Genomic DNA, 23,011 nt, shown 5'->3' on the forward strand with positions numbered 1-23,011 from the left:
CTCTATTACTCCCGTTCTTTTCGTCTTCGGCACAGATTTAAGAGTCCAAGAGAGCGGCCCGACGTTTTCATGGAAATGCTTAACTACGCGGGCAAAAAGACCTCTCCACCGCTTGTCCACAACTAACATTTTTTTTTTTTTTCATACAAAAAGACGAGAGACAATTTTCCTCTCTGCTATTTGCCATTAAGACATACACTATCTCCTTGGCATAAAATACAATTGTACCTTATCGACCAGTCAGAGTCCTTCCTGGGATAGGGAGAAAAGGCTTGTGAGAGAAGAAGCCGTAATATTATTATATGCTCTTTGACGTAAATCTATCGAAAAACATGAAGGGGTGTGGGCTCGTCAAAGTTACCGAGTTGGACAGTCGCTCGATTCCTCCGATGGCGAGGGGACAACATATAGACATGTACAACGTAACTATCTCTCAGCTCCTATACAGTACATCAAGCACGGGTGTATACGCAGCTGCTTTTCCATCATGCAGTTGCACATACACGGGAGGTAGGGGGAAGGGGTCACAGGTGTATACAAGGAAAAAAACTCCGTTCGGGCGGGCTGGCCGGTCCTGATGCTGTCGAAAGGAGTGCGAGCGATTTATGGGCGCCGATGATTCACGAGAGAAAGCTCTCTCTGATGGCTTCTTTTTTCTCCCCTCCTATCTCGCCCTGCACCCTTTTACCACACCGAGCGGTACCATACTATGTATATACGAGTGGGTTACAGGAATGTCTCTATACACATGTATACCTACTCTACTCAATCTCCTTCACCCTAAAGAAAAAAAAAAAAAAATCCTTATACTCTATTTATTTTTTATTTCAGGAAAGGCCACGCAAAAGTTGTACAGGGAAAATCTCCACGAGGGAACTATCACTGCTGTTGTAGAAATTCATCTGCACAGGAATCATCACCACCCGATCGAGGTGAGTCAATCACGAGGCTAAAGCTCGCGAAATGTTGTTGTTGTTTTTTTTTTTTTTATTTGTCATTCCTCGACGCGAGCAGCTAAGCTGTGGAGGAGACAAAATCGTTGTTTACCGGCTTGATTCGCTTGTACGGGTGTTTTCGAGAGTAGGTATACACGAAGGGGTGGGAGGGAGCGAAAAATAGTAGCTCCCGGTGTACAAGCCAGGACCGATGGAAAAACAGGGAAAGAAGAAATCTCAGGGAACTCGAGATGTAGGGATGGTTGAAAGGGGTGCGTCTTCCACTCGGGTGGATGGACGCGGTGGAGAAGCGAAGCGCAAGTCGGACGAGAGAACATCCACCGGCGTACCTCTCTCTATCCGCGCGACTCCTCGTTTATGTATGGGCTCCGCTCTGGGGCACGTATGGCATGCTCCACAGGCGTACAGGTGCGTGACGCGGGGGAGTGTAAAAATAATCGACGCCTCCGGGAAAAAGAAAGAAGAAGAAGAAGAAGAAAAAATCTCCAGCTATCAACTTTGTGTCCGTAGGACATATATATATACGTGGGCACAAGAGTACTCTTTTACGCGTTCCCGTTCGATCGAATCGATAGGGGTGGGGCTTGGAAGTAGCAATAATTCCTCGATTCTTTTCGTTTCCAATAACTTTGAATAATGCGGGATAAAAGGTGGAACATGTTGCAGGGGGGTAAAACACCGAGCTGGGTCATTAATTTCCAGTCAAAAAGAGGTCGCGAAGGGCTGGGTGGGAGGGGGGTAAAAGAGAAAAAATCACCGACTTATATGCATGTTACATATACCTATATTCCAATGGAAAACTCGACTCGTCGGCCTTCATTGGAAATTCAACTATTGTAACTTACTCTCGCAGAGCAACGTATTATAGGCGTTACACTTTTAACGAGTCCATCGGGATTAAGCAAACTTTTGTGGTTTTGGTTTTTCATTTGTTTTCATACACTTTCTCATTTGCGCGTCCGTATGTTCGTGGAGTCAAACGAGACATCAAAGGTCTCCATGAACCATAAGGGTGTACATATTTATAATATACGTGTACCTACGTATGGCGCATAACTGTATAACATCCAACGAAATAACACGAGAGGGATGGTTTCCGAATTGTCCAGCCATACCTACATTTTACGCATTCATGTATATATGTATGGCTGACCGAGTAGATGTAGTGGTGGCTGTTGGTTTTAAAATCGATTTTAACGAGTCTTCGTTAGCGCGTCCCTTTGCAGGGAAAAAAAGGGGTAGTGCGGGCGAGCTCGAGGAAAAAAACAAATAAAAAAAAAAGAAAAAGAAAAATGTAACGCGTGCCCTTGCATGTTGTACGTTCTCTCGTGCCCTATACCCCCTCTTCTCATTCGAGGAAGTCGCATCGACTCAACCACTGGAGCGGCAAAGATTTATTATCCCGTCGAGGAATTAATGACCCAATTTGACCCCCGGACGGTGGAACAGGAAGGAAGAAAGAAACACGCCGACCAAGTATACGCGTCGTCGCCCCGGCTGCCTACTATATATATGTATATAATATATACACGAGTACAGAAAGGCGTGGAAAGGCGGGGGTATTGGCAGCAGCTTGCAACTCGAGAACTTTTGCCTCTCAACCATCATCATTTCATTCGATGCCGTGCGGGATGGATACACACGTAATACATGTATACCTATATTATACATCAAGGGAGACGACGTCTGTTTCGGACGACAGTAATGGCAGGATGTTCTTGTTTACCAGTGATAATACAAAGTAGTTGTACGTATATACTTGTATGTACACACGCGCGTGCATTACCATTGTGTCGCGTGTACTCACACATAGCGGCGCGAAGAAACCCGAGGCGTACGCTGCTCCTGGACGTGGGAGTGGACAATTCATTCCCATTATGTATATATTTATATACGTTCGCACACATGTGCAGATTTTGCCCCCTCACTACCACCCCCCAATATCTGTTATTCCGTCACCGCCGCCGCTATATACCGCTGACGCTGTTGTTGATTCATCGAGATTTGTTTGCATTACACTTTCCGCTTTCGTACCCTCTCGTGTATACATGTATGTATTGTGTGTCTCGCGAAAACAATATAACTGTTACCTCTCGCTCCGTATATACGCAGTCGTGTCTTTTGCACCTATATACGCACACGGTTTTTCCATCGTTTATCCATAGGAAACGCGTGGAAAAAAAAAAAAAAAAAAAAAACACCAAAGAAGGGCTGTGAACGCGTTATTTCCCTCTCCTCAAGCAAATCGTTGAAATTATTGGGTATATACTAATAATAATTGATATCATTTATTACATACATACATATCGAGGGCCCATCGCATACTGCAGATTGCACCGAGTCCTTGAACTTTGATTGCAATTGTACAGAATACAATAACGTGCTCTCTACATCAGCTAAGCGTTGAAAATGACCCCCGTCTGTCGCATACCTATACATATCGGAAGCACAGTCCCATATATGTAGCATACACCTATACATATAGAAGCATGTAGTTCTCCTCCGTGTGCGCCATATATGAATCAACGAATCGGCTGCAGAGACAGCTACATATACGTATAGGCGTATGCACATGTATATGTGTAGGGGAAGTGCATTGTACAATGGGAGGACATCGGTGCATTGTGTAGGTGTACGTGTATCTGTGTATATACATGCACATGCCGTAGAGAAGATAATGGCAAGTCGAAGGGCTTGACCAGCGGCGGTACATTATAAGCACGTACTTCCGCACCCCTCTAGACTACGCGTGTATAGGTATACACGTATATGATATAGATATACCTCATACATATACGGTAAATCTGAATCGATGACTAGATTTTGGTACTTATTGAATTGATTAGGTACTCTATAATGTATACGCTCGAGTATTACGTGGTTCATGATATGCGATAAAATTATATGGCATTAAAAATAACTTTAAATTGCCAGTTGAACGAAGACACGCAGATGGGAAAAATCTAATCAGACCTATACCTCTAAATTGTCATTGTCAAAGTTCGGATTTCTTTGGTTTTATTCTAATAAGCGTTTCATACACAGTCATACCGATAGTTTATCTTTAAAAGTGCGATCAAATACAATTCCTATGAAATTGTAAATTTTAAATTTTTTTCCACGGTAAAGATGCAGGGTACAAGACACGCGAAGCGGAACAAGATTTACATTACAGACGTATAGGTATATAATGTACAGCTCATAGCTCGACGACAGGCACACACGTACACGATCGACATATATATATATATATATACACTCATGCATATGGTCCAGATGACCGGAGAGCGCGCACAGATGTTGAACAGGCGCTCTTCGGGATGGGCCGGGAAAAGCGTGGAAAAAGCGGAGCGTCGGGCCACATTATGCCGTCCGTCAGCCGCTTCGAGAGGACACTACGTTTCTCCGGCAGACACCCCCATCCCCAAGTTATGCCTGTATTATGCGCACGACCGAATTTTCTCCTCTCCCCCCCCCCCCGGCCAACACATGGAAGGTATTCGTCTGTACATATTGTCTACAAGTGTTGGACACTGTTTTCGTAACACCAGCAAGGACGTTCCCTCACGCGCTGGATAACTTTTAAGAGGAAAAATCGTACAGAGGACACGGTATGACATGTGGGCTCACTGTAGAGCAGCCGTGCATATATATATATATATATATATATATATATATATATATATATATATATATATATATGTATATAGAACGCGTCCTTGGGTTTTATATTATATATATACGCGCTTTCGAGAAAATTGAAGGGTCACATTGGGCGGATTATTTTTTTTTACTCTTGTGTTAACAGCAACCGACAACAGTATAAGTATAAGAGGGAAAATCAAAGGCAAAGGACAATAAAGTGGTCACTCGTAACATATGTATATCGGAATTGACGGATAATCTGGGACCCATGGGCTTAATTTGCATCATCAAGTATAACGTACACCTATATATGTATGTATGGATGTAGCCTACTTACGACTTTGTTGCATCAGCAGTTTCTCGTTCTCTTGTCTTATCACGAGTTAAATTGTAATGCGAGTGTCTACGTAGCTCGGGGGCGTCTCTGGCATCGCAAATCGATATACATTGGTTCCGACGTTCGTAACTTGGCTCGGGGCTGCTCTCAGACCGAAATAGGTGCCTGGAAGCTATAGATGGGATCATTACAGGTGTACGTGTAGGGTGTCTTAAAAATCTCGACGACTCGAGGAAAAAGCGTGGGCTCAGATCGCCGAGGGGCAAGGAAAGGCTACCTCACGTTTGTTGAAAGGGTAGAGCGGAGTCTCGGAAACGCGTTTGTTTTTTTTTTTTTTTTTTTTTTTCATTTGCAAACTTGATGGCGTCGCCACTGCTGTCGTTGCTTTTCGAGGTGGGAAGGTAAGAATAGAAGCACCTCCAATCCGGACAAAGTTATCAACCACTTCGTTGTCCAACTCGGGGGTTTTCAAACTGCCGAAACCGAGACGGTGCTTTGCTCCTGTATATTGCATTTTATTTGAGGTACTTTTGGCATTAAATAACAAAAAAAAAAAAAAAAAAAAAAAAAAAAAAAAAAAAAAAAAAAAGAAATTTTGATCAAATAACCCTTTATTCCGCAAAACTCGTCTTATTTAACTTACAAAACTCCAGTGGCAGCAGGATGAGAGAATTGTGCCTCTCTTCCTATGTGCTCAGCACGTATACACGGCACGGTTAAGCTCATCCGCACGAGATATCTACATCGCAGGAATCAAATCGATCAATTCTAACTTAAATTTGATGGTTTGCGAGGTATATACAAATGTATTTTGCGTGTACCATGGATATTATACATGTATCTATATGTTTGACCGTATCGCGAGTGTTTCACTTAATTGCACGGCTGTTATCGCACGCGATTGTCTTGATCCTCTCTCCCTTTGACAAATACATCCACGCATGTATATTAATTTACACGTGTGTGGGAAAGGCGAGAAGGGAGGCTGCTACATCCATGCGTGTGGATGATATATATATATATGCATGTAAAAAAACAGCGTGGGTGGTAAACCTCATCGAGTGTGTGTATACGTATGCATATGTATGACGGTTCACAGCGAAGGAGGGAAAACAAATTGAAAATATCCCTCGGACCGCGAGAATCGAGTATCGCGTTGTTTGCCGCTCACTGCAGCATCGACCTCGTTTTCTTTATCCTATTTCTCCCCCTTCTCTATTCATCCACTCGTCACTTTGACATCGAACCCCATAACCAGGTATTTTTCAATTGCTTCAGAAACCGAGAGAGAAAAACCCGATGCACTGATGCGATTTCTTTGCTATGTGAATATATATGTATAGGATATGTATACTTTGTGAGTATATATTACGGAGGGAGTTCTGTCGAGGAGGCATGACACGTGCCGCGCGAAAGAAAGAGAAAACGGGGGGAAGCTGGCCGTACGAGCAACGAAAAAATTTTCAAGAAATTTTTCAAGTGACAATAGCTCACGATGTATCATTCTCACGAGTGTGAGTGTGTGTGTATATGTGTGTTGAGCGCGAGGTCGTGTACGTGTGCATGCATGCCGAGGCTGATGCGCAGGAAGTGAAAAAAAAAAAAAAAAAAAAAGATGTGGGCCACCGCTGCAAGAAAGGGGAATTGGAAGACCGACTTTTCGCTTCATTGCTCTTTGATCTCTTCATGCGGCTGTAGCGCTGAAATACGAGAATATGCCCCGAGTATAGGGGCCGAAAGAAGTGGAGATAGAAAAAAAAAAAAAAAAAAGAAAAAAAAAAGAAGCCAAAGTAATGGCAAAAGCTGGAGAGTAGGAGGAGGAGGAGGAGTAAAGTGTACAATCCGCCGCGACTTTCCGCTCCAGCATACTTTTATGGGCATTTTTATTGCGCTAATATTTCCCCGGAATCCGGGGATATATCGGCTATAGCCAGCCCTCGGTGTATATACATATTACAGATATGGATACTGTTCCCTTACGTAGCTATCTCGGTCTAGCCGGCCATCTGGGAATATATATGTATATATATGGGTATGGTGCATGGATATACACATATATACAATCCAACAGTGATCCCGGACAGTTACGAATAAATACCGACTCGATGTACCTATACATATCGGGACTATCGGGAGGATCCTCCAGAGGTCGAGTTCAAAGGAATACCTAGGTGTATATGCGTATGCGGTACAAGTAGTCTGCCGAAAGAGAGAGAGATTGTTACATCGGGTGTAAAGGTATACGTGGCACCTACACGCGTAGAGCACAACTTCTATTTAACTTAGAGGTGGTGTAGCCGTGGCCGTGCTCTATATATATATATGTGTGTGTGTATGTTGAGGTATGTGTATACACAGAGAGATACGGGTACGATTGCTGCTGCTTCACTGAGGCCAAGATGGATGGAAGCCAAAGAGGAGACGACTACGATAAATTTTCAATGTCCCTGGAGAGATATCCAGTAGCAACACTCTTTCTCTCTCTGCCCCGGATCCTGGGTATAAGTGTACATATGTACCTACCTACCAAAGTGTTATACTCCGGGAGGGGTTAACAAGTATCCGGTGCAAACGTCAGCCCGTCTGATTACCATCGCATTAGCCCCAGCTTTATACGATTGGATTTGGTTCCTTTCGTTTTTTTCCCACCCTTTCCTCGTTACTTTGCTTGCTCGTATACACCTCTCGTTTCTCTTTCTCGCGCTAGTCCCGGTGATGATGTCGAAGAGCCATGGGTGCTGTGGGGTGTATTTTTTTTATTTTTTATTTTTTTTTTTTCTAATGAACCGGATCACTAAGGATCAATCGGATCGACCAAGTCACTCGCAAGGAATACCCAAGCTGGCATTTACTATGTGTGTATATAATCTTTATCGATATCAAAATTGAGTTGAGAGCACGAAATTTAATCCATAGTAATTTTTTTTTTTTTTTTTTTTTTTTTAACGCGTATTCCACCCCATGAGGGGTAAAATTTCTCAATTAACCCAACCACAGAGCCCTGTAGGTCCGTGTGAGCGGTCTCCGTATATATTTTCGCCTCGAAAGTTTCGCTCGTTTTCCAAAACCTCGCTGATTTCGCGCGTCCAATACCTACACCCATAGTCGAACATTGTTCAGCCAGTTCGACTTTTTTCACCACTCCACGCACGACACGCTCTTGAAGTACACGTACGCGTGCTATGTAGATGTCGTATGGACAGGAATCAGCCCGTGGATGCTCTTCCGTAGAGGGTGATAATTAATTATCGAGTTCACCGGCTGAGAGCTCAGAGTGGCGTATATTATACAGCCTCTCACCTTGAAAAGCCCGGGCGCGCGTTGCAAGTTTCGTAATTGCATTTCATCGACGACGACAGAGCATCATCCCGTACTTACACCCATATCATCGAGAAAGTTCATCTTACTCGCGTACAGGTGTACACGGGTAAGTACACCGAGATGCAATGCATGGGAATCTTGTTTTTACGCTTGTAGGTACCTATTACATCACCTGCTCACGCGTGTACAATAATAAGCGAATACTGCACACTACACTTTTCAAGCAAATTGTAACATCATGTATACTTCATCATGATGTGACGATGGATGAGGATAAACAATATTCAAGCATGAATTACATCAAGTGGAAGAACATTACTATTATTATTACTATACGTACGGTATAGCGCTATGTAATTAACTCTCGCTTGGGAAAACCACTACGGTTTATGATTAATATGTTGCCCGGTTGATTAAACATCACGTGTATATCTCGCAGCTGCCAGCGTGTAGCCCCGAAATGCTCAGTTTTTCACTCACGTGTACCATATATTCGTATACCAAATCAAAGGTTTTTAGCATCATCATCATCATCATCATACGTACATACAGCACGTCATAAACTAACCGATTGGCCGAACAATTGCAAATAGAGCCACTGATTTTAATTACATTTTGATTACATTTACAACAGCTCCAAGCGCTTCGGCTGCCTTGACGCGCAAGCTCTGCTCGTTAAAGTAGCTTTCGATCGGAGGAAAAGCAGCATACATACATACATATGTATATATATATATATATATATATATATATATATATATATATATATATTACACGTGTCTGTATAATATGCGTGTATGTGTGCATCTGCGCGTTTATGTACACGGTGGGTGTCGAACTGTAAATATTTACGAGCCGCGTGTGGCAAGGCCCAATAAACCCGTGTCGCTTTGGAGGGAAATATGTATACGCGTATAGCTAACAGAGAGTGCAAAAAAGGATAACTGGCTCGCGAAAGGCTGGCTAGACGCGTGTATGTTATATTACATTGAGGGACGCGAGGCCCGAGTTATTCCAGGGGCCCAGAGCGTGTGCATCCTTCGATTACACTTTTCCTGCTCTTCCATTTGGTAGTTCCGTGTGCACATGTGCGGGCAGTCATATAGGTACAGGGACTGTACGTGGGTAAGGGGAGAAATAATAGGAAAAGCGAGCATCACCCGTTGCCTATCTCTTTTTTTCCCTCCTTCTTTTCTTTATGTATCGAGCGAGCCTTGGGTGTGCGTAACAGAGTTAGCCCAGCAATTCCGTCCATCAATGCGCCGGTTAATGAAAAAAAATTTTTTTGCACATCGATAAACCTCGCGAAAAAAAAAACCCACTCTCTATCTACTTGCTTCTGGGGGATTGGAACCATGATGTCGAGAAAAAAAAAAACGCGTGACGCGCAAAAAGTTACCTTTTCTCAAAGTCTGCGACTTTTGTATGGAATACTTTGTCCTAAATGTCAAATGTGAAAATTGGATGCTATAAAGCAACTTGTATATTGTTGTCGTACATTTTCTGCATCACATAGAGCTTATGGATTAAATTCTGGGCAACATTTTGTTAAAAAGTTTAAAATATTAAAAAATTTGGATTATTATGAGCTCTACGTTTTTCCCCCGCAACGGACTCATGCGCGACATCATTAAGTAAATTATCAAAAAAACAAAATCAATTGTGTCAGAAGTGTTTTCCCTTTTCCGAGACTTCTGGAATTGTAAATATTAGCTCAACAGGATTTGATGATAATTACTGCACTCAGCCTGAAAACATATTTACCTTTACACACAAACTTTATCGTTTGCATGATTGATTCGCTCTGGAATCGTTAAACAACATAATGGGGTGAAAATGAAAGATAAGTATCATTTTTTATTCAAAAGCCGTATTCGAAAAAAGGATAAATCATTCAAAGGTTCAGCATATAAAGCTCTGTAGTATCAAAAGCTTGTATTTTTCATTTGAAAACTGATACTGTAAAAAAAAAAAAGAAAAAAAAAAGACACATGCATGCATGTCCGTTTTTTCAATTCCACTTATTTCCATCGGTTTTATATTTTATTTGTAAACCGCGACAGAAATATCCTTGACATAAAAAACAAAGCCGGGGCTCGAATAGATGCTTTTGAGAAATCAGTGTCTTTTGAAAGCCAAACAGTGATTGGCCCAGGAGATTTTAAAAGGGACTTATCACGAAATGTATGGAATATCAAAATATTAGTCTTCGCAAAGCTTTTACCCAAAAGAGCTTGCGATGATGGGATTGTAAGTAATTACGAAACCCCGTCCCTTGTGATTTACACCACCGTGGCACATATAGGGGGGGTATAGAGAAAAAATAAGAGAGAAAGGGAAAGAGTCCCTCGACTTTGGGCGAATAAAACTGAGCTTCGAAATGTTTCGGAATATTTACGAAAGGGACAGGCAATTGCGAGGGAGTACATCGAAGCGTCCAGCGCGCGAGTGGTGGGTCGTACATATACATATATATATATGGGACGTCGACGTGCTTGAATATTGAACGGAGCGTGTGTATGCGCGTACGTCGACGACTAATAACGTTAAGCGTCCCCCGACGATAGTCAAAAGCACTCCTGTCTCCCCCTACTTCACCCTTCTATGTATATACTCTCGCTACGGCGCATACGTATGGGTAGTTGTACTGTGTTACTCGTATATGGGTATATAATCCACTTGCCTCCTCGAGGCCAGACATCACCATCAGCCAAACGAACTGAAACTCTCGTATCCTTCCTTCCTACACCCCACCACCAGTCAAGCAAACTGCCCAAACCACGCTTGTCGCTTCATCCCCCTTCCACCCTGCCCATCCCTACATATATGTATACCGCTCCCACACCATGAATATACACACACGCATAAAATAATCAATCGTGGCGCCTGCACCAATCGTCCCGGGTGCACGCATCGCGGTGTACGAGCTTGTGTACATTGTATATACCTACTTTATGAAGTGCATTTTTACTGAGCATCATCACAAGTACAAAACTTTTCTTCGTTAGAAAATCCAAGGGCTTGGACTTTGTAAGCGCGAAGCTGCTCTTCCATTTATACTGTTTACGTATAAAAGGGACGTCTGTGATATGTATACTGCTTTCGGTGGTGTAATGTTACACGTGATTTGGGTTTACTTTGTAACCTCGTGAATGTTCATTAAAATCGACCATCGCTTGAATAAGTTCAATCGCAATGTGTCGTACATGTTACTTTTTATCGGAGGATTTTTTTTTTTTTTTTTTTCAAATCTCCAAGTCAATTTAAAAAGTGTAGTGGGCGTAGTTCATTGTAACTTTTTTTTTTCTTTTCTTTTTTATCTTTTGCTGTAAAAACTACGAATGCATTTTTTCCACTTTAACGTGGGAAAAAAAATTTTGTTTTCCTATCGATTGGAAGCTTTGACCGGTCAATCCGCAGATTGATGATTGAAAAAAAAAAAATTTTTGATAAATACATATCCGATTCTCGTTCAGTTGAATTTCAGGAATAAAAGCTTAAAATAATGATCAAAATTTTTCCAGAGCTCGGTTTGGCGAGAACTTGTGAATTTACAGGTAACTCCAACTCGCGTTTTGAATTTTTGATGTAGATATTACATTTGATTCAAAAAATTTTTTGCAAACTTTATTTCATTGTTTTCCTCCATCCGACAATGCACTGCACAACGCATGCACGACAATGCCTAATTAAAAATAATGGGAAGAGGTACATTTTTGGAACTAAAAAATCAGATAGTACATTTCACAATTCATGAAAGGAAATGATTCGTTGTCCTATTTAATTACCAAAATAATTATTCGTGTGTTACGCGTGTATAAACGTGAAAATTTTGTGACTACAGTAACGAAACAAGAGTTGACGCTCTAATTATACATTTGAAGTATAAAATTAATGAGGTAAGAAAAGTGCTTCATTTAAACAAGCCCATCTAGTTTTCAGATTAATCCATACGCATATACTTGAGTTTGCATTTTTTTTTATTTTTTAATTATAATATACATGTTGAACTTACAATATTTTGGAAAACATTTAAGTAGTCGTGAAATAAGTATGGCAAAATCAAGTAGCGTCAACGATATTGATGCACTCTACAACCAACAAATTAATACAAGCTGTACCGCACCATCCCCGAAATCTACGATTAGACAAACATCGGCCCAGCATTAACGCTCACGTAACTATGTATACACAACTCGTCGACAAGCCCATATATTTTTTACCCTTAGCTCAGAAGTTGCATCGCCTCATTGTTCCTTTTTTTTGCTTTTCTCTTCTCATGCTGGGATGGTTTTGTTTTTTTTTTTTTTTTTTCTTCTGTATCCCGAGTTTAACGACGCTTTGTATACTTACCCGCGCGTCCAACACCGAACTTTTTTGCACGCGCCCTCCGACGCGAGGATTAATTCGAGCGAATCGCGAGTGCGAAACGCAAACTGAAAAAAGGTCTCGCGTGCACGAAAAATTCGGTGTCGCGTGTAGTATCCGATGCAACAATGGCGGTGGTATATACGTATATAGGTATATAATATTCCAAAGCCGGGGAGCGACACGTGAAAACAAACAACAACTATCGGCGCGTCAACGAGGAAAAGGTGACAGTGGTGGTATCATCAGGAAAGGGAAGGAGAAAAAGGAAAAAAAAAAAAAGAAAAATGCTTATAAGCTCGAGCAAGCAGATTGGCTAGATTGTTCATATTAACGTCGACCGAGCATCGGAGACTGTGGAACGCGTGGGGGGGTGTGGTGGTGCAAACGGAGTAGAGGGCGCCGGTTTCACGAGTCGATGGTTAAAGTGTCGCACTCCTCCCCCACACACACACAAATACGTACCAATTCTACACGTCTCCCAACTCCCAATGCAGCGAGGGAGGGCTGCAGCTTCACACGTGTGCACACACACACACACACCGGCGCGTGGTAGCTCGGGAATTGGAAAGCGAGTGCGCCGGCGAATTTATTTCGAAATCAATATAGGGAACAAGCCGAGCGGCAAGCGTACCCTTTCATTCGCATCCTCTCTCTTGCCCCACCCCCTTCGATCGCTTCCTCCCTCCCGCCACCCACCACCCGCGTCCATTTTCTTTATCTCTATCCATCTATTTATCTCGCTGTGCGTTCATTTCGTTGCCATCCCTACCCCCCCGTTCTCTCCTCTTTCATTCGCATTTTCCCTTTGTACCCTGGACCTCCACACTCACTCGGTCGCTCTTACGACACATGCCGCTTTTCCCCCACCCCTCTATCGTTTTTGCGCACCCTTGCGTAACTCACCATTTCTCTGGTTACAACAGCCACTCTCAAATATATCTGTTTTTTATTACTATTCTTATAAATATATATATTTTTTTTTCTTTCTAATACAGCTTGGCGTAATCAGCCCAAGCTCTCTCTGCTCCTCGCCCACTTCCACGAGTACCTATGTCAAGTAATATGGGGGGCTTGTACAATTGTATTTCGGTTTTTTTTTTTTTTTTTTTGCATCACCGTATGGCGTATTATTTTGGGCACGAGAAATCAATTTAACCCGCCAAACTGAGAACGAAAACAATTTGCAAGTATACAGGAGTTAACGAGATTATACAAAAATATGCATGAAATGCGGATTTCAGTATTCATAGTTGTGTGTAGTTGTGGTTCGGCAGAGTAGCAAGAAATAAATCAAATTCGAGGGAAAAAAGAAAATGAATTCGCGGTGGAACGCGTTAGGACCAGCTTTTATTAACATTCCCAAAGCTCAGGAGCGACGCCCTGACAAGTAAGTATCAAATGTATACCTACTTACTTAAACGTACAAAGCTTCTATAGAGCTGCGAACTCCCACAGTATATAGACCCCCAGAAAATTGTTCAAGTACGAGCTCGAGTCCCATGCTGCATACGGATACTTGTACATTTTATCCACAGCTATGCAGACGAACGATTCAAAGGCAGCAAAACTTTTTTTTCCCTTTAACCCCCCGGGCCTGGTGGCAGATACGGAGAAAGGAGACGTCAACGCAAGAAGGTATTCCGGGAGGTAGCGTGTATTATACACGAATATACCCGTACATGTGAGAGCAAAAATCCTCGAGATTGGGCACGGGAGTGTAAGGCACTGCGTGTGCGTGTATACAGTCGAGTGCAGGCGCCGCGCTACAACTTTCTTTTGGAGCTTTCTGGTGCAAGCTCGGGGTCTCGGAACCACCCGCGCGTCTTGTATTCAAATCACGTCGCCAGCCGAGCGAGCTGTGCTTCACGTCCCAGCTATACCTATGGCTGATGTGCGTATACCTATACGTACATATATTCACGTAGGTAAGATAACGTTGCCCCCGTGTGGCTTTGAAATACGTCAGGAGCAAGTCACCGTTAACCGGGACACACCCGAAATCAAATTATTTGCGCCACTACGAGATTCGTGCGTATAAAATGTGTATATACTTGTAACTACGTCGCGTTGATTCACGGATTCTAAATGAAATCAAAATAAATACAGGACTAACTCGGGCTGGGGTCGACTCTTAGATGTTAGGAAGGTACGTTTGATCGTATGGTTGATGAAATCCAAACAGGTATACCTGAAACTCGGGGCCGACAACTTTTTTTTTTTTTTTTTAGGAAATCAAGATCGTAATGCTCTATTAGCCATTCATTTCCCCCCCCCCCCCACCAGTTCTTTTAGCTTGAAAATTAATCTTTTTGTACGAAAAATCCCCATGTAATAACACATTACAATACGTTTGCACGTACTTATACATATACAGTACAGCTCATAATAATAATGTATAATTATCCACATACATAAGCCGAAAAGCTCAAGGCCAAACGCGATTAATATTGTGTCGGTGGGTAATAAAATTCAATGTCTGCGGTAGAGCTCAGCTGAATCGCGTATTTCGACGCAACGAGTTATCTTTGGGTATAACATAAGTACCTACGTGATATGTACAGGACGATGTAGGTCGATCATACAAAGATGTTCCGTCGAGCGAAAGCGGTTGGTGTGGATAATCTGGTGTGCATATATACAGGGTAGGAAACGCACGTGTGTGTCTGGAGGAATGAGCTCAAAGTAGCAAAAACAGATGTTATTAATGGCCAGAGGAGAAGACAAAGGGGCCTGCCGGGTGTAGGGTGGGAGGTGGGGGGGGGGATGAAAAAACGAGAGGACGAGAAACACGAGTGAGAAAAGAGAGCGAGCAAAGAGGAGAAAAGCCCCCTTTCGAAATAAATGCATTTATGGCGAGCGTGCCAGGAATGCACCCTCGGGTCGCGGCGAAGCCGTTTGTCCGTTTTTCTTCCCGCCTTACCCACACATATATATGTAAGCTCTTGCAAGCTGCGGAGAGACAAAGAGCAAATAAGAGTCCGTGAAAAGCGGCGCGAGACTGCGGGATGAGGACGCGTCGCCGCTGCAATCTTGCTTGCCCATAGCTGCTGTTGTTCCTTTTGCGTTAATCTCGCTGTTTAAATCAACAAAGCACCTTTTTCCCAACGAAATTTCAATAGACCGAGTGTCTCTTTGTTTCTTTTGACTTATAAGCATTTTTTTTTTTTTCGTTTCCTTTTCCAACATGTACACGAGACAAAGGACATAAAAATCTTGTAGACAAATCATCCAACAAGTCGTCAAAGGACTTGTTTTTATGTTGTTTTCATTCTCGTGATTGAGCACGTACAAACCCGTATTTAAATATACAAAATGTTAACATCCCTGTTATGCAAGTATATTTAATATACATATATAGGTATATTAAATTTCGTTGTGAGTATGTATACGAGAACCATGAGTGTAGAGTGGAATGTACTTAATTAACGAAATTAAATTTGTTGCTCTCGGAGGATTTACCGCACAAATTCGGAAATTCGAAAATGAAGCCGTTCCCTCTCGCCGGTTGGAAGCACGGAATTTCTGTGATTAATTATATAACTATTCAACTGACCTATATTCACGGTGTACTCGTATATTTAACACTTTTAAAAGAAAAAGATTATGAACAAAAATCCCCTATACCCTCACGCCATCCCTTTGTCGTTGGGTACTTATTATCAATACATTTTTACAAATGCGTTAAAAATGAATTTACATTTCTTTTTCACAACGAGACGTATAGATGTACTTGTACAAGTATATGGATGGATAAAGATGACACGTGCCCGTCTTTGGGTGTTGCAGGTGTCGGACGATACATCGGTTGTGATGTGACGGCACGCAGGATGAACCGACGACCGCGCTGCTGTTCCGGGGCACTGGTGGTGGTGGTGGCCCTGCTTGCTCCACTGCTCGTCCCGGCCCGCGCCCAAACGGCGGAATGTCCACCGTCCGAGCTGATTCCCGGCTGCCCGTGCTACAATTTCGAGGACGGCCTGTTCCTCGAGTGCGCCGGGGCGACCGAGGACACCCTCAGGTCCACGATGCTCGGCATCGTCAGCGCGGCAGGTATAGTATACGGAGACGACTTTTCCCCTTTTTTCTTTCTTCCAATATATATATATATTTATACTCTTTCAAAAAAACGAAAATTGCCCCCCCTACCCCCCAGGGGAGCACGCGCTCGTGCAATCGTTGAGCGTCTACGAGCTGGACAAGGGGATCGAAGTCCTGCGGGAGTCCCTCTTCCCGGTGGGCTCGCGCATCCGGCACCTTCAAGTGTCGCACTCGTCGCTGCGCGAGGTCTCCGAGACGGCGTTCCGCAGCCTGCGGTCCAGCCTCGAGTCGTTGGCCCTGGTGTCGGGCCGCCTGGCCCAAGTGCCGCAACGCGCCCTCGCCGAACTCGATGGTCTCGCGGCCCTGGACCTCGAGGCTAACCTCGTGCAGGAGCTCGCCTCGTACTGCTTCTACGGGCTTAAGCTGGTCAAGCTCAGTCTCAAGGCCAACCGGATAGCCAAGGTCTCCGAGTACGCCTTCGCGGGCCTCGAGCCTTACCTGGCCGAGCTCGACCTCGCCGAGAACAGGCTCAAGCACTTTCCCATGCCGGCACTCCGTAGGCTGGAGAGCCTGGACTCGCTGAAACTGGCTTGGTGAGGGAGTATAGTAGCTTGCGACTTGGCCACGCCGGGACCTATATGACTTGGGGTTATTTTTGGTTTTTTTTTTTTTTTTTTTTTTCCCCGTCAAAGGAACGAGATAGCTGAGCTTCCGGACGACGGTCACTCGGCTCTAGCGTCGCTGCTCGTGCTCGACCTCAGCAGTAACAACTTCGAGCGGCTCGGGCCCGACTGTTTCCGGCCGTGTCCCCTCCTGCAGAGCCTCTCGCTCTACTACAATGGCATCGAGGACGTGGACCGGGAGGCCTTTGTCTCTTTGACGGAGCTCGAGTCCCTCGATCTCAGCCACAACAAGATCGTCTTCCTGGACGCGGCCACCTTTCGGGCTAACCGCCGGCTGCGCACCATAGAGCTGAGCCACAATCACATCCACTACATCGGGGGCGTCTTCGCGGGCCTCCCGGAACTGCGCGAGCTCTACCTCACCGAGGTTGGTCTTGTGCGTTTTATCCTCGTGGTTGCCCCAATTGTTGAAAAATCATGGATTATTTTTCATGAGAGTGACGAATGAATATAAATGATTGTTGTTTCGCGCGCAGAATAACGTGCTCGAGTTGCCGGCCGAGGCGTTCGCGGGCAGTGCCAACCTGAGCGTCGCTTACCTCCAGCAGAACGCCATCCGGAGGATAGACGCGCGCGGATTGGCGGGTCTCCGGGAGCTCGAGCAGCTCCACCTGACCCTCAACTACATCGAGCGCCTGCCCGCCGAGGTGTTCGAGCACTGCTGCGCCCGGCTCTCTTCGCTCTCGCTCGACGGCAACCGCATCCGTGACCTCGAGCCCGGGACTTTTGCGCGTCTCGGCCGGTTGCGGGAGCTCCGGCTCCAGGACAATCGTCTGGCCGAGGTGTCGCGTGGGGTGTTCGCGCCCCTTCCCGGCCTCCAGGAGCTCCACCTGCAGGACAACGCCATCAAGGACATCGAGTCGGGGGCCTTCAGTACCCTCGGGAGTCTCCAGCACGTGAATCTGCAGGGCAACCAGTTGACGGTGCTGGGTGACGTCTTCCAGCCTTCGTCGTCCTCTTCGGCCCTCGTCTCGCTGCAGCTCGATGGCAATGGGCTCGGGGTGCTGCACAACGACTCCCTCCGGGGTCAGGCCTCGCTCAAGGTCATGTGGCTCGGGCACAACAAGCTGACGCGGCTACAGGCGCCGCTTTTCCGGGACCTGCTGCAGGTCCGTTTCTTCCTTTCTACCCCGTTTCATTCACTGTTTTTTTGCTCATCATCGGTCACTTGCTATTACTGTACCATTTTAATGTCCCTGTTTACATAAATAAGAAATGATATTTTTCGACTTTATCCTAAAAACTATGGCTCGGCTGAGGGTTAAATTCTTCTTTTTCTTTATTTTTGATTTTTTATCCCCAATCGGACGAGGCGTGAGAATAAGGCCCACTTTACACTTTGGTTGACATTTCGCCAAAAACTTGTGTACTCGGGAAAAATTGTTATTTTTGGGGGTGGGGTTGCAGGTCGAGCGGCTGTACCTGACCAACAACTCGATCTCGCGGATCGAGGACGCGGCGTTCCGGCCCATGCAGGCCCTGAAGTTCCTCGAGTTGAGCCAGAACCGGCTCACCGAGATCGGCGTGGCCACGTTCGCCGAGTTGAGGGAACTCGAGGAGCTCCACCTGCGCGACAACGGACTGCGGCGCATCGAGCCAGGAGCCCTCTCGGCCCTCAAACGGCTGCGCGTCCTCGACCTGGCCAACAACCGGCTAGGCGTCCTCGAGGAGGCCGTGTTCCGGGAGGCGCTGCCCGTGCGCCGACTGAACCTGCGCAACTGCTCCATCCGGAGTATCGAGGACGGCGCCCTGGGGGGTCTCGGTGAGCTGTTGGAGCTCGACCTGCAGGACAACCAGCTGGACGCCTCGGCGCTGCGTCGGCTGCGGATCTCCGGGCTGCAAGCCCTCACCCTGTCGGGCAACAGCTTTGGCGGTCAGGGCCTCGCGGACACCAGTCTCCACGGGCTGCCATCGTTGCAGCAGCTGACCCTCGAGGGCGCGGACCTGGGCCAGCTGCCCGAGGGCCTGTTCGTGCTGAACGTCAACCTGGCGCGGCTGCTGCTCGGGCGCAACGGGCTTCGGAGTCTGCCGCCGGGTCTCTTCGACAACTTGCTGGGGCTGCGCGAGGTGCGGCTCGAGAGGAACCGGCTGGCCGGGCTGCCTTACGCGGCCCTCGTCGGGGCCAAGAACCTGGAGATCCTCTCGCTGGCGCACAACGAGGTCGTGGCGGTCGACGTCGCGAGCCTTGCCGGCTTGCGACAGCTGCGCGAGCTCGATCTCAGCTACAACCTGTGAGTTCATTCTTTATCCCCCTCTACATGTACTTGCATTGCTTCGAGTTACAATTATTTGAAACGCCTGTACCATAGGTATTGTGTTTCGGTAAAATTAGGAGTTTTTGCTTAACGTTTGTTCAATTTGTGATAAATGACATCTGGCACCATTCACGGACATTAGCATTGGCTCCTTACGGAGAAATCGTCAAGTGAGATGATGAAAAATCTATTACTCTGGCTTATAATTTTTATTAAGTGTAAATGTTGATCCATTCCCCAAATATAAACTAAATACCTACACAATGACGTTACAACGATTATTGCATTATATATTACTACAACGATTGCTATTTTAGTAAATAACTTTTTAACTGTGTCACCTTCAGGTTTCGGTAATTGTTATTAAAAATTATGTATATGCACATATTTTTTAGTTAATTCGTGCCATTTATACAAGATAATCAGTACATCGCGTACAAATAACGTCAAAGATGCAGACGCAAAAGTGGAAATCTTTATTGTGCGAGTAACAGGTTTTATTCTCTCGCTTGTCGATTTCTCCCGATTCACGCGTCGGTCGTCAAGTAACTCACCAGTAAGTACTTTCCACCGCAGGGTCGAGTCGATGTCGGGCTTTGCCCTCGCCAACCTGTCGCGGCTCTTCTCCGTCGATCTGAGCCACAACGAGCTCCACTCCCTACCGGCCAACTTTTTCACCAACTCACCGCAGCTCAGGCGCGTCGATCTTTCCGGCAACAAGTTCCACCAGCTGCCCGCGGCCGCGCTCTCTGGGCGCAACCTCCCCAGCCTCGCTTGGCTCAACTTCACCGCCAACCCCCTCGGCAGACTCCACGGCGAGCAGCAATCCCCCGAGGCCACCTACCCCCTCCTCCAGGAGATCCACCTGGAGCAGGTGAACCTGAGCATCCTCACGAGCCAGGAGTTCGAGGCGTTCCCCGGCCTGCAGAACCTCTACCTCGGGCGCAACGGCATATCCCGGGTCTCCCCTGGGGCCTTCCGTAGCTTGCCCAACCTCCTGACCCTCCACCTCGGCGGCAACGGCCTGGACATCCTGCCCCAGGAGCGGCTACGGGGCCTCGAGCACCTCCGCATCCTCAACTTGACCCGCAACCGGCTAAAGGAGCTCGAGGAGTTCCCGGAGGACCTCAAGGCCCTCCAGATGCTCGACCTGTCCTTCAACCAGATCGGGGCCGTTGGCAAGCTCACCTTCAAGAACCTCGTCAATTTGGTCGAGCTCCACCTATACGGCAATTGGATATCGGCCGTGTCCGGTGAGGCGTTCCGGCCCCTCAAGAAGCTGCGGCTCCTCGACCTCAGCAGGAACTACCTCGAGAACCTGCCCCTCAACGCCTTCCGGCCCCTCGAGACGCAGATTCGGAGTTTGCGCGCCGAAGGTAAGCCACTCCGTTTTTTTCCTCCTCGCAGTTTTTTTTTTTTTTTTTTCTATTTTATGCGATAATGTGGGCAACTCCTCGCGCATTTTCCATCTTCGTTTGTCCAACGGCGTGATGAACGAGGTCGGTGTAATTTGCTCTGCACATTTTTTTTTTATTTTCTCTCCGACAAAGTTTTTTAATCATCTCTACGAAATTGTTGTTTATTTCACCGTCGTTTTTCGATGAAAGTCGCTGTACTATTTTTTTTTTTTTTTTTTTTCATTAAATTTACACAGAATTTCATTTGCCTCTTCTTGGAAAAAAACTGCGCGAACGGGTAAAGCAAATTTTCATAAAAACCTGGTTATTTTTCAAAAAAAACATGCACAAAAAAAAGCGGGCCGTTACCCGTTAGTAGGAACGTTGAAATTAATTTCTGTAACGGATCAATTGACGGGTGGTAAAGATCAAAGAAATACCCCGCGCGCATATCATACCAGCACCGTAACTCGGGCCATTTCGAACTTTCGTGCGCAGAGAATCCCCTGAACTGCGGCTGCGAGTCCCAGGAGTTGTGGGAGTGGCTGCGGGACCACCAGAAACTCGTAGGCTCCGGGTCGAGCCGAGGCCGCGGCCGCGGCGTTGGACTGAGCAGCGAGACCGAGGCCAGCGCCCTGAGGTGCGAGCAACCCCCCGAGCTCCGAGGCCTCGTATTCCTCGATCTCGACCCCCACGCCTTCTGCTCGGTACCGCTGGTCCTCAAACTGGCCATCCAGGACATCCAGCCCTTCTCCGTCCTCGTCTCCTGGCAGAGCCGCAACCACTCGGGCCTCCACGGCTACCAGGTCGCCTATCACGCCTTGGGCAACGTCGATGAGGTTAGTGCCCTCATTACCTCAACAAATCAATTCTCGATACACCTTTTTAATTGATGTATCCTTCGAGTATAATATGGTACCTGTACGTATTTGTAAAAAGTATAACTTTGTACGTATAAATACATCCATAACGCCCAGAGTATATCGTGGACGAGAAAACGTTTGTTTTGCTGCGCCCTAAAAGTCGAGCACTGGTGCCCAAAGTAAATCGTGCCCCATCGGCGCGGGTTCTGCCTTCAGGTGCGGGGCAAACTACTGGAGCCAAAGGCCCGGTCGGTTCGATTGGCGCGGCTGGCCCCCGACACGCGTTACCTCATCTGCGTCCTGGGCCTGGGCAGCTGGAGCGCCCCACCGGCCGAGGGCATCGAGTCCCCGGGTCTCCTGGCCTCCTCGTGGAACTCGACCGAGGAGGACGAGCTGCTGCTCGAGGGCTCGGCCCACCCGGTGATGGTCAACTCGCCCATGAGTAGGTGCACGGAGGTGCGCACCCTCGAAGCCCCGGGCACTCCCCTCGGTGAGGGACCCGCCGCCGAGCGAGGCAGCCTCGCCAGCATCCTCACCCGCCGGCTCGGCCTCATTGTCGGCAGCTGCATGGGCTTCGTCGTCTTCGTCGTCCTCATCTCGGTCCTCGGCTACATGAAGATGAAGAAGCAACGAGCGGCCCTTAAGCGCGAGCAGCCCCTCGCCGCGGCCCATCCACCCGATTACCTCTCTTACCGGCACTTTTCCCTCCAGAGCGGCGACAACCGCCCGGACAACGCCTGCCCGAGCTTCATCACGTAGCAGCGGGGCCGCGAGCGCGACGTCGAGCTCAAGACCGTCGCCACCTGCACCGACTACTTTGGATGAACTCGAATCCGACTCCCCCCCCCCCCCCGTGTATATGTACACCTGCGCTCCGCAGTGTCGATTCAATCTTGGATTTCCGAGCGCCCTCGTACCGGGGCGTTTCCCTTATCCCATCCATCCAGCATCCCTCGAGGTCCCCTTTCTAAAGAAGACTGACTTTTTTTTCACGATTTTTTCCTTTTTTTTTTTTTTTTTCACTCTCGAGCTTACGTATACGTAATAAAAGTGTGCGTGCGTGCGTGCGTTGTATATGCACACACTCGGACGAGTGTCGTTGTGTACATTTTCTTTTTTCTTTTTTTTCTTTTTTTTTTCTTTTT

The 23,011-nt window shown here is 46.3% G+C and overlaps 1 protein-coding gene across 1 annotated transcript; it reads left to right on the plus strand.

Moving 5' to 3' along the window:
• The first annotated feature begins 862 nt into the window (after window positions 1-862).
• Window positions 863-22,874, plus strand: LOC106635970 (uncharacterized). The gene is made up of 9 exons (XM_014348169.3): window positions 863-932; window positions 16,417-16,680; window positions 16,784-17,261; window positions 17,361-17,718; window positions 17,828-18,460; window positions 18,759-19,582; window positions 20,183-20,982; window positions 21,502-21,842; window positions 22,083-22,874. The coding sequence occupies exons 2-9, from the start codon at window positions 16,458-16,460 to the stop codon at window positions 22,623-22,625; spliced, it is 4,200 nt and encodes a 1,399-aa protein (XP_014203655.2). The 5' UTR covers window positions 863-932; window positions 16,417-16,457; the 3' UTR covers window positions 22,626-22,874.
• The last annotated feature ends 137 nt before the right edge of the window (window positions 22,875-23,011 follow it).

Source organism: Copidosoma floridanum, unplaced genomic scaffold, assembly GCF_036245765.1.
Source record: "Copidosoma floridanum isolate Cflo_tuat_1 unplaced genomic scaffold, Cflo_Japanese_pri ptg000009l, whole genome shotgun sequence".
Lineage (NCBI taxonomy): Eukaryota > Metazoa > Arthropoda > Insecta > Hymenoptera > Encyrtidae > Copidosoma > Copidosoma floridanum.

What these genes read in the sequence shown, in the direction of transcription:
- LOC106635970 (XM_014348169.3), top strand. Translation starts at nt 16,458, where the DNA reads ATGAACCGACGACCGCGCTGCTGTTCCGGGGCACTGGTGGTGGTGGTG. An exon ending in CTCGATCTCAGCTACAACCT is followed by an intron (nt 19,583 to 20,182) that starts GTGAGTTCATTC and finishes TTTCCACCGCAG; the next exon opens with GGTCGAGTCGATGTCGGGCT. An exon ending in CCTTGGGCAACGTCGATGAG is followed by an intron (nt 21,843 to 22,082) that starts GTTAGTGCCCTC and finishes TTCTGCCTTCAG; the next exon opens with GTGCGGGGCAAACTACTGGA.